At 30.7% G+C, this 12,297-nt stretch overlaps 2 protein-coding genes across 5 annotated transcripts in view; one reads left to right on the top strand and one right to left on the bottom strand.

Annotated features, from left to right (window-relative positions):
* The window catches only part of LOC106459430 (phosphatidylinositol N-acetylglucosaminyltransferase subunit H-like), a 31,206-nt gene extending 25,951 nt beyond the window's left edge, over positions 1 to 5,255 (top strand). For all 3 annotated transcript variants that reach the window (XM_022385921.1, XM_022385919.1, XM_022385918.1), the window contains 2 exons: positions 1,725 to 1,796; positions 2,981 to 5,255. In XM_022385921.1, coding sequence (XP_022241629.1) covers positions 1,725 to 1,796; positions 2,981 to 3,055 — 147 coding nt within the window. In that variant the 3' untranslated portion in view covers positions 3,056 to 5,255. The remainder of the gene's footprint in view (positions 1 to 1,724; positions 1,797 to 2,980) is intronic.
* Positions 5,256 to 7,186: 1,931 nt separating this feature from the next.
* LOC106459421 (L-asparaginase-like) overlaps positions 7,187 to 12,297 on the bottom strand; it is a 30,469-nt gene continuing 25,358 nt past the window's right edge. For both annotated transcript variants that reach the window (XM_022385922.1, XM_013919041.2), the window contains 2 exons: positions 9,258 to 9,357; positions 7,187 to 8,983 (listed from right to left, as the gene is read on the bottom strand). In XM_022385922.1, the coding sequence (XP_022241630.1) occupies positions 8,810 to 8,983; positions 9,258 to 9,357 (274 nt within the window). In that variant the 3' untranslated portion in view covers positions 7,187 to 8,809. The remainder of the gene's footprint in view (positions 8,984 to 9,257; positions 9,358 to 12,297) is intronic.

Genomic DNA, 12,297 nt, shown 5'->3' on the forward strand with positions numbered 1-12,297 from the left:
AATTCAAACTTAGAAGCACATGTTATTCTTTTTTCATTCAATTTTACATTACAGGAAAATTGAAAAGAAATGTGAATTCAGTACATATATAACTTTTTTGAAGCAGTTGTTTTATCAAACATGGTTTGTCTACATGATATGAAAACCTCTAATCATTCATTTCAACTTCACCTTTGAAACCAATGTTTTACAAATAATCACATAATTATTTTATATTTATCATAAATGTGTCTGTGAGGAAAAAAAATTATCTAACTCATTTGCAACTACACTGTTAACCAAGTTTCTAGTTCTGTTACATATCCATTTAACATGAGCTGAAACTAACTTTATTAATCAGTATTATTGTTAATTTGGAATGTATGCATATAACAATGCAGTTGCATTCCGAATCATATTTTTAATTTAGACAGCAGTCCTTTATTAATATTATAGATTTAATAACCATTAGTCCTGTTAAGAAGCCATCTTCACTGAGTCACACATCAGAATACTAATAGCTATCATAAATACTTCTGTCTATGGTGAATTGAGTAGTACTTAAAAATTAAGTTTTTATTTCTTAACTAAACTCGGTATGATTAAATAATACGGTGGTATTTTTTTCCCCAAGAATCACAGTAAATGTATAATCTTTACATAATCATTTATCCCATACAGCTAGATGCTGCTCTTTTCTTTAATAGGGAAACCAAAGAATATGGAACTACAGTCAAAAAGTTTCTTTAGATAAATACAGAAACAAGTAATTATTAGAAGTGAATGTTCTGTTTTTTAGATATGTGCTTTTCATATTAGTTTAAGCAACAAATTATTTTATGCATAGGTTTACTAATTACTTGCAGATTCACAAGGAATGTGATTAATGCTTTGGAAGATTGTGCTATAGTTTAAGAGGCATTTCAAAATGCCATTAGCCAGAGGTGGCATCTGTTAAACAAGTGTATAAAATTATGTTTACACAGAATTTCTATTAGCACCTTTTATATAGGTTAAACAGACTTCATTTCAGTATGAATAGTTGACTAAGTTTCCTCTATTTGTGCGAGTTAGTGAAATTTTATATTTGTGTGCAGAATGTTTTGAGTACATCAAATGTAACTGTAACTAAAAACAAATGAATTACAAGTGCAGTTAATACCAGTTATTACTTTTTGAGAAGAAGTGGCCTAAAAGAAGCACCACAGATACAAATTTGGTAGTAAAAACAGTTTTACTATTGGAGTAATAAGTGCAAGTAGTTTTATTACTTGGGCGGTTACTGAATTGCAAGTTGTATATGCTAATGTTCTTCTTATGCAGTAATTCTTCTTGAATTAGTCTTCAACTGTATTTCTTTTTACTTGGAATTACTAAAAATTACCTTCAGTAACTTAATTTTTTTCACATTTTGAAACTTGAAAAGTATCAATAGTGTACCGACATGTAATTTCTCTAATTATTTTTTCTTTTCAAAGAACTATGAACTTGAGTAAGAGACTACTGGTTAGGTTTAAAATGCTGCTAAGTATATCATGTAAGCCTTAAAAAATAAACATTGAATTTGAGAATTAGAGGAAGTCTCACGATCACTAAAATTGAATTGTTTGTACAGCCTACACATATAATAAATAAAGGAATATTTAACTGTATGCTATGTATTGAAGTCCAGATGAAACAATGTACTTCTTTATCTCATTGGTCCTGCATATTTGATTAACTTGTATCTTTCTTTTTTTACTCAGCATCAAGTTCTTTATTACTTGGCCATTTTGTTACAAAGTGAAACATCGGTTGAAGTTTTTCCATTATTCCAGGTAAGTTTATATCTTTTAAATAAACTTGGCTTAGTTGACGAGAGCCAACTTTATCAAAACTGACTTTAAAGATATTGTTAGAACTTCTTTTTTTCACCTGCATTATGGTCCATAAAATTTGAGTGTGTGTGCGTGTATATATGCATATTAAAGTTATACCTACAAGAAAAATCACAAATTCCAAAAGAAAGGTAAACAGTCAAGTGGACTGTACCGTATTTGTACATTTCCTGCTCTTTGATTTTTAAAATGCAGAATAAAGAGGTCACATCATTTTTCATTCTGAGATAAGAAAGATGCTATAAATGTGTTTGGAAAAAAATAAAATCTGCATTGAAGTTTGAATGTTTTATTGCAGTTATTATTTAATTCATATAAGGTCTTGCACCAGGATCTGTAAAGTTAATTATAAAATAACAACATTTTTTTCTGACAAAAAATACATTACAGCAGTAAATTCATTTGACTTTTGATTAAAACAGTTATTCTTTCATATAGATAGGTAATTTTATTTAGTGAATGTTATCATGAGTTATTTTTAGGGGAATATCTATATTGAGGCCTAGTGGTTATGGTGCTCAACTCGCAACCTGCAGGTCATGGGTGAGAATCTCCGTCACCAAACATGTTCGTTCTTTCATCTGTGGGAGCATTATAAAGTGATGGTCAATCCCACTCTTCATTGGTAGAAGAGTAGCCCAAGAGTTGGCAGTGGATGATGTTGACTAGCTGCCTTCCCTCTAGTCTTTAACTTTTAAGTTAGGAATGGCTAGCACAGATAGCCCTTGAGTAGCTTTGTGCAAAATTCAAAACAAATATCTGTATCGTTAATAAAAGGGGTGCCATTAGTTTTTAAGAAATATAAGCAAGGGTTGGGTGAAGGGGACATATTTGATCAAAAGAAAGTGTAGTGGTCATCAGTTTATATTTTTCTTTATTTACTTTTTAATTAAAATTATATTTTATTTTTTTGCAGTTGTGAACTATATACAAATGTGTATTCAGCATATAATAGTCATGACACTCCTGAATAATGGCAAACTTGCAGTTAATATACTTTTGAGATTTGTGATTCTTTTGCACTGTAACTCAAATTTTAAAGAAGTGACATTGTCTTGATTTTTATGTATACTTAGAGAAACATTACTCTATACTTAAACATTTTTTTATGTATTTGTTTTTAGAACTCACTTCCAAGGTGTGATTGTCTGCAGAAGATATATGAAGAAATTCAATTGACATTATTTGAAAACAGTTAGCAGCCATTCATGTTTTTGCTATGTGCCAAAATCGATGTAATGGTCATAATTCACTATAATATTGTAGGAACTCGGTATGAAAGAGTAGAATTCTACTACCTTTATTTTATTGTTGATTGATTCTCAAACTGTAAGGGAAAACAATCTTTATATTGATTTATATCGAAACATAACCAAATAATAATATTACCTAGCCAGTGTATAACATGATTTGCCTGTCGTGAATGAAGTAATAAGTTCAATAAAACAGTCTTAACTCAGCTTATATTTTACCAAAATATAGCCTGACTTCAATAGGAAATGGTCAAGCAATACAGGATGCAGTATAATCTAAGTATTTAAAAAAAAAGCATTTATCAGAAGATATGCTGTTCTCACTCTATACAAGTCATACTGTATCATAATAAAGCCTCACTTCTGTGTAGAATCATCGTATTTTACAGAATACCTCATATTTTGAAAGAAATAATGTATAATTACAACAAATTTGTGTACCATATATAAAAATAACCTTTCAGTCCTGGAAAAGGTGCTGGTATGGCCAAGGCTACAGAGCCACTGAAATCCACTTCTGAAGTCTTTACTCACTGTTAATTTTACAGATGTTTGGCTTACCACGCTGCATGTGGATGCTAAACATGGCTGTAAACTGGGCCTCTAGTGTTTAAAGTAGTATTTGCTGAAAAACAGTTGAAGTACTAACAAAAATGATGTTACTGTATGATAACGTTGTTGGATTTATTTTCCTTAATTTATTTTTTGTATACCAGCTACTATAAAATATTTCCACTTAAACATTCATATCTTAAGAAATATGGAAAGAGTTTAGTAAAACTTTTGTTCTCAGAATAGTGGTCTATTAACAACTAACATTTTATCTAAACTTTGAGATGATCGTCCTGACTTCTAGTACTGTAGATTAGTGGTGCACAAAATTTTTTATGGTGCACCCCCCTCTAAACATGTATTTTGTTGCCCCCCACACATAATCTATTTGTGTATATACTGTACATGTGATTTTCCATTTTTGATTGTTGTTACTGTATTACTTAATAGTAGTAATATCTGTACAGTAGATTTCAAAACCTCTTTATTTTTAATGTTATACTTTCAGATATAATTCGTATGCTCCTATAGTTTGTTTTGCACATTGCGACTGTTATTTCTGAAGAAGTTCTGTTTTGTTTATTGCCTAATTTCTGCAGTCCACCTATTGCGCAACTTTATTGCAGACCTTGGTATGATTAGGTTTATTTTATGTGTACGTTGAAATGTTGGTTTAATAGATTTCCAAAAATGCTTGCCATCCTGCTATATCTATAGAAGTATTTTGAAGGTTGATATTAAATAAAACACCAAATACTGATAAAGTAGTTAGTACTCATGTTGTTGGGTTCAAGCATACATTCTGCAGTTACAGTAGCACATTTGTGTTTCAAAACATGAATTTCTTATCAATAAACTGTGTAAAAGTGAGTTTTCATGCCTAATTGTGACCATTTATTTTATTAGTCCTAATTTCACAAAGAGATCTGATTAATTTACCTCAGATGAAACTAGATTAGTAGTTTCTATTAAATGGGAAGATTTTTTTTACTGCCGAGTAAAATATTTTCATGTATGTTCAGTGTGTCATTTAAGTGTTCTTCATAATAGAATATGTAAAGTAATAAACTATCTATTTGGATTGAAAATTATGACGTTAGCTATATACTATAGACATGGAAGAATGTGAATTAGGATTATAAAAATGGTACAATTTCAGATGTACATGAAGCAGCACTAAAAAGTCAGGTATTTAAGTTGATCATAACATCATTGCTTCTTTACAGAAATGTGTTCTTTAAAATGCTGTTGCATACATCTGCAGTAAATGTATATTTTATGAAGTATGAGATATTTTTTTCACATATTGTATTGTGTCTGTTATTATAGATAGAATATATGAAGTATATACTAGAATTTGTCAGTATTTTTAGCTAAAGCTATTTAAATATACAAATTTGATGAAAAGACAAATTAAAATTTATTGTATGTTACAAAATGTGTGAATGAATTATTTAGTTAATGGTATCAGTCTCCTGGAATAGTTCCATGTCATTTCATAGAACTAACAAGAAAGAAGTGAATAAAGCAACGGATGGAGGTCTTTAAGACGGACATTTTGCCCTATCATCAGATTTCTTTGTGTATGTGTATTATGTTCATAGTGTCCCACATAAATTATAATAAAATTTATTTAACTCTTGTCATTTTCTCAATCATAAAAATACCATACTTCACATACTCTGTACATAGTGTTCACATTCTATCTTCAGTTATTGTCTGATTCATTGGAAGTCTCATCAAAGATTGATGTAGCATCTGGAACACCTTCTGGACTGAAGCTTATGTGAGCCTGTTCATGTTGTGTTGTTTGAGTACAAGAAACCACACTAATTATTCTGCGTCGCACAACACCCCATTACTTTTGTAACAGTGAAACAACCTAGTACAGGTGGATCACTCTTAACTGTCATTCTGAATCCAGAAAGAGTACATCAAACTTGAAACATGGTGAGGCTGAATTTTGTATGGAAAAAAAGACTATTTTTTTCATTACTGAACCACATGACATACAGCCCAACCTTGTGAACTATAATTAGATTATCAAAAGTATGTTGTGCGTACTTTAACCTTGTCTCTGGGATCCAAACCTGATATCATATGGTTTCCATATAAAATTAGGGTGACAACACCCATTACTTTTTATGCTGAAAAGCCCCATGTAAGAGGATGATTATAGTTAGATATTAATCTCAATAGCTGATATCTTTAATTTTTAAAATAAAGAGAAACAATATTGCCCACCAAACTAGAACGAATTGAATGTATCACTATCTTTAAAGTAACAGTATTTTATAAGCTCAGGTTGGATAACAACAAGAACAGAGAAACCTTTGCAGATCTTACAAGGGCATTTTTCAAAGGTAAGATCCTGTTGATGGGTCATGAAATTGGGACTTGGTCAATTCAATCAGATTAAAGTATTCACAATTGATTAGCTTGTGAAACCTCTCCAACTCCACATGACCATTTTGTTGCTGTTTATGTGTTCTCCAAAACATCAATCGCATCTCTACTGTTACAATTGGTATGGCCTTTCATCACATGGCACGATTTGGGTACAAGTTGCTTTCTGTCCTAATGGCTTTTTCAAGCACAGGGATCTAGTAAGGGTGGTAGTAACATACATAAGTAATTAAATTCATGTTTCAAGCTGTACAGCAGTAAGCTTAGAAGGTTTTGGGTGAATGACTTTTGCCCATTGATATGATGTTCAATCTTAAACACTTATGAGTTTTAAAATATGGTTTGCTTGATTATTTGTTTACAGCCAAACTGCCAAAGCTATCGGTAGCCAACCCTGATTTTAAACTGACCATAGGGAAGGCAACTGGCTAGCAGCATTCACCGTCAACTCTTGGGCTATGTTTATTGACAAATAGCCTGTTTTTATGACTTGGTTTGCTCTGCTATATTTTTCTGTGGCTCTATGCTTGCTCTTGGGATTCCCTCTACTAATTCTGTATTCACTGCAGAGTTATATACCATTTCACTTACTCTGAATTATGAAGAAGCTAATTACTACATTAAATGTACATTTTATACTGACTTTCTTTGTACTTTGAAGGCCCTGGGATTGCTTACTGTTAGTTCCTACCTAGTGCTCTTGGACATTCAGAAAAGATTGGCTCATTTTTCATTGTCATCCATCACTATTCAGTTAGATCACAAGGTAAAAGGTTTAAGTTCTTCAAAACATAAGAAAAATGTCTTTAACCTAAAATAAATACATTTATATGGTAAAATAACCAGTGCTTTATTTAATATATTTTAATACTGCAACATATAGAAGACCGGAGTTCCTTAAACATGGCGATCATGTTAAAATACTTGTGCAAAGTAAGAAAAGTGACCACAAATTGAGCAAAATTACACAAGTGGGTCTACATAGGATTTGATGTACAAGGGAAAATAAAGATGGGTAATGGTGCAGAAAAAGGTGGCAACAGAAATCATGCAATTATCCACTTCTTAAGCCTAGATGCCACTTTTGTTTCAAGTGGAAAAACGAAGCCAATGTCAATCTTTACAATTTCTAAATACTTTAAAGTTTTATTTTTCATCCTGCATATGAAATTGTGCTACAACCAAATGATACGTACAGAAAAAAAAAGTGTCATTTTTTATGTGGAGACCACGTATGATTTTATAGGCTTCATATAAACAAATGCATTTTCTTAAAACGACGAGATTATGTTTAAGTGCGCATTTTTAAATTCATACTCAGAAAATCAACCAGATATTTTCTGAATTCAAAGCAATTGTAGGCCAAACTCTGCTACCAGATTTCTGTTGATAGTTTAAAAAAATACATAATGTTTTTCCCAACGCATAGTTTAAAATCTCATATAAATCCTTTAAGCTTTTGAAGTAACAATGTACTAAAATAATCGGCATCATTTCTAGAAGACTAAACAAATAAAATTCACAGAAATTGCAGTTTTATTGTATGATATAACAAAGTTATTTAAAAATATGTATTTATATTTACACTAATAAAACCCCTTTTAGTAAGTCAAATTGTGCATTTTATATTTTTGCAAAACCATACAATAAAAGAAACCTGTCATACCTTAAATGTCAAATTTAATTGAAATTACTAAAAATAATGTATTTATTTTAAATTAGAAATATATTTTTCACCACAACTAAAGAGAAAGTTTATTTAACACTGACAGTAAATTTGGTGTTTTTAAAAAAAACAAAACAGAAATTTTATTCTGTATGCTCACATTATTGGGCCCATTGGTTAGCATGCCAGACTGTAGGAATGAGAGCTTAAGTTTTTGAAAATAAACGTTTTTCTCTACACTTTAGTTTGTGGGTGCATTATAATAGTGGCAGTCAAATAATCTGTTCAATTAAGAGTAGCTCTTCTTGTTATCAGTTCAAGGTTAGGGACAGCTAGTGTAAGTAGCCCTTGTGTGAATATCTGAAACAAACACTTGAGCATGATAATGGCAAATTTACTTTGCATTAAAGATATTTTCAAAGTTTTATCAAAAAGTAATGTCACATCAAACATTTTCCCAGTGTAATTCAATACTGATTTACTTTTTCTCACCTACTTTAAATTCACACAAAAGTCCCTGAGTGTGTAACCATTTAAAGGCAATCTATTGACATGTGTGGCATTTTTCTTGTAACACAAATAATTACAGTGCATTAACATGACAAGTGTTTTGTCATCAAAGAACTTTGTGAGAACAATCTGTTTTCTCATTAAACTGAATATTTGGGTAAAATCAAAAGATTTTTTTCTAATATTAAAAATGCTTCAAATTATGTTTTTTTTAAATTTTTAGTTAGGTACTGAATGCACTTCTTTAATGAGAGTCCTGTGATTAAAGAGGAAAATAAGGGTGAGATATGTAAGCATATTTTTTTCTTAAATATCTTGTGCATACCACTTTATCAACTGTATGAGAATTTATGAAAAGAGTTAAACACCTGAATTAAAGATACAAATACAGTTACCAAAATAAAAATTGTAAGATAAATTTGTAATATAACTGCCATTACTACATTTGTATCATGATCAGCTTCATATAAAACCAAGGTAATTACTTATACTCGGGCATCTACATCACCATTTAACAATGTTTTTTGTACTACATTTTACCAAAAATCTATATTTAAATCATGATACTATCTTTTTCTGTAACCATCTTTTAAATGTTGTTCTAACAGTTCTTTAATTTTATGTCTTTTTAATATATTAGCAATGTCTAGTGGTGTATGTTCATAGATGTCAGCACATTCTGTCTGAATGCCAGCTTCAAGAAGATACTTTACACAGTCTTCATGGTCCATTTCCACTGCCTGAAAGAACATGTAACTCACTATATATCATGCAAGATTCTTAGCCCATGCTATGATAGAAAAATCTGTAATGTTTTAGTACAGAGAAAAAAAAACACAAGAAAGACACAGAATATTAAACCCAAAGAAAATTAATAAATAACATGAAAACTGTACATTAATAAACTAAAAGAAAAGTTTACATAGTAAAGTTCATATGGTTTGGTCATATTGTTATCAGTAAAACTTTTTTAGCAGCCTTATGCTCAGAGTATATACTACTTATTATACTCACAACATGGAGAGCCGTCCTTCTGCAACCATCATGTTCATTAAGGTTAGCACCAGCTAATGCCAAAGATTTCAGTCGCTGTACAGAGTTCTTCTTAACTGCACTACATAGTAAAGGAAGAGAAATTAATAAGTTCAAACTAAGAAAAACTGTAGAGTTATACCAAAGAGAAAACATAATTGTTCATATATAGTGGTTTAATTGAAAGCGTTTAGACTTTTTGTTTTTATATAAACATTTCTGATAAATATATATTAAAAATGTGCTATACAGACTATTTAAGTTTCTTGTTAATTCTGATAAGATAGGCAAAAACATTAGCACGAATACATAAAAAATAAATTCATTGTTATTAAGGCAGCATGTTTGTTGTTAAGCATAAAGCTACACAATGGGCCCACCATGAGTATTGAAACCTGGTTTTTAGTGGTGTGACCCCTCAGACTTACTGTTGAGCCACTTGGGGGCTAAGTCAGCACGATGGCAAAGATCTTTTCCATAAACAACATTATTCTCACCTAAATAAAACACAAACCTAATGAATATTCAAAGTTACCACAATATATGCAAATTGTTTCTGTAATTTCTTTATGAAATTACATATGTAAAACTTACTTGCCAGTTCTATGAAAATTGTAAGCTATCATAATTTTGACTCTTCGAAATTTTGAATTTGGTTTAAAGAAAATTAAGCATATTTATATCATTATTAACTTTGTAACAATATTGCAAGAAAATAGTTTACATTCATCACATCCTCTTTCTTCCCAAGTAAAATCAATATTTTGAATTTAAAAGTAACATTAAGACTGCTGTCAAATTCACAAAGATAATTACAGGGTACAGCTACCATAATTTTAAACTATTTCATTTAGTTTTGTTAAAACTTTTTACTCATTTCTCCACTTCTTACAATCCATCAATTGTATAACTTATTTTTCTGGTAACTTGTAGAAGTTAGATTGTGCTACTTTTAGTTAGTTTTCATAATGTACTTATTGAATCATTAACAGGTAATTTTTTTAGCATCCACTGATGATGGAAGGAGGGTAGGACGACATGGCAGAAGTGTATCTTATAATCTCACTGTAATTGTAAAAATATCCTCCAAATTTCAGAGAGACCATGTGGCTGCAAATGATGATATTAGCCTGTGCTACTGCGAAGAGATGTGATCTACTACAACCAAACTCCACCTACTATATCCCCTATGACAACATACTGAGCATATAAAGATTCAGTGATGAGACACTGTCATTACTCGTAGAAATTATCCAGAAATGAGAAGACTTAAGAACAATGTCCACATCTTACAGTAGAAAACACCTAGAAGATATGGCAGACCAAACTTGAGGCAATCTGTCCCAACTCGTATAGTGCAACGAGTTCACAAATAATGACCACGTGCAAGAGAGATGAAACTGTACTATTAAACATTACCCCTGGGGTTAGCTGTGTAAGGAATGTATACCCAACTGTCTGATCCTTACAGGGCCAGAATAGTAGTACAAGGTGTTCAAGTTTACCAGAAGACAACACCATCTGAGGCAGGATTCTGTAATTGAACAAGAACACTAGACTAACAAAACCTGTCTTACACTTCATGTATTTGCTTTTCAGTGTAAATAGGAAAGAAAATCCATTTTTAATACTTCAACATAACAGTCCTACTTGGCCTGTGATGAAATTTCACTTTCGGTTTTTTCTATTAGTGAAAAACCTTCTGTCTGTCCTGTAATGATAAGGGCTGGCTTTAAAATTTTTATTTTAGTTAGTTTATAGTTTTAGTTTAGTTTAGACGATGGGATAGCTGAGATTGACCAATAGGTCCCTTTTTCTCACTAAACACTGTTATGTTAATTCACTTGTCATGGATTTCACTACAGCAGTCACTTCTACTATTCCAATGCTTGAGTTTATCAAACCTTGTATAAAGACTGGATTTCTTTAGTCTTACTTCAATCTTTATTACTCCTACAAATTCCATATAGTGCCATTATTACCAAAAAACATTGTTAATATGAGAATGCTAATAACAACAAAAAGAGATGGAACAGCTAGTTGTCCATTTAATATATTAATAATGACAGCATTCTGCAAGATGAAGAAAAAACACAGGAAGACAATGCACATGTTTAAAAAAGACCAGTGAAAACACAGTTCTCAACAAAAAATATTTAACAAAAAACAAATCTGATTAGGTCAAGGGAAAAAGAAGAGTATATAGTTAAAATCAATGTTATAATGTTTAGGCTATTAAATTTTTTAGTTATTTGAAGACTCTTGGTTGATAATTCCCATTTTGTAATGAAATACAAATGTTTCTTCATCTAACCAAGTTTTGGAAACTGTAGTGAAAAAAGTATAAAGAGACTGAATATATACATTTGCAACACCCAGTACACACACAAAGAAGCTACAGAAGTGTCAATAGAATACTAATTACAATGTGGAAAATATGTAAAAAGTAGTTAATTCACACATGGTGACTGATGTAATTGTGCTTTAACAACAGAGAAACCAAGTTAAAGTTTGCAGGAATATGAGCTGTACAAGCTTAAAAAATTACAAATAGCATACATAAGGGAGTCTAAAGAGGAATTAAAGCTCTAATTTTTAGCAAAAGCATTGGGAACTGTTTAATGTCATAATATAAGTAAACTGTAGTATTTGAAGTACCATTTAGAGTTATTTAATTCAAAATTAAAATCCATTTTATAATAATAGATATGTCACATCAGTAGATATGGAAAAGTATACTGTATATGTATGTATATATATATATGTCTGTGTATGTATATATATATATATGTATGTGTGTGTATGTATATATATATATATGTGTATATATGTGTAACAATACAATTTTTAAAATCTTTGTTTTAATCAATGCATTTCTTGTTATACAAAAATTGCACAATTATTCTAGTATTTAATTGAATAGAGTTGTTTAAACATTTGTTTAACGACAAGTAAAAGCTAGGAATGGTCTGTTCTTCCATTGGGGGTGTGTCTGTGAGCCAGACTAGTTTTGTAGAATTCC

The sequence above is a fragment of the Limulus polyphemus genome, unplaced genomic scaffold (genome assembly GCF_000517525.1).
Source record: "Limulus polyphemus unplaced genomic scaffold, Limulus_polyphemus-2.1.2 Scaffold606, whole genome shotgun sequence".
In the NCBI taxonomy this organism is placed as follows: Eukaryota; Metazoa; Arthropoda; class Merostomata; order Xiphosura; family Limulidae; genus Limulus; species Limulus polyphemus.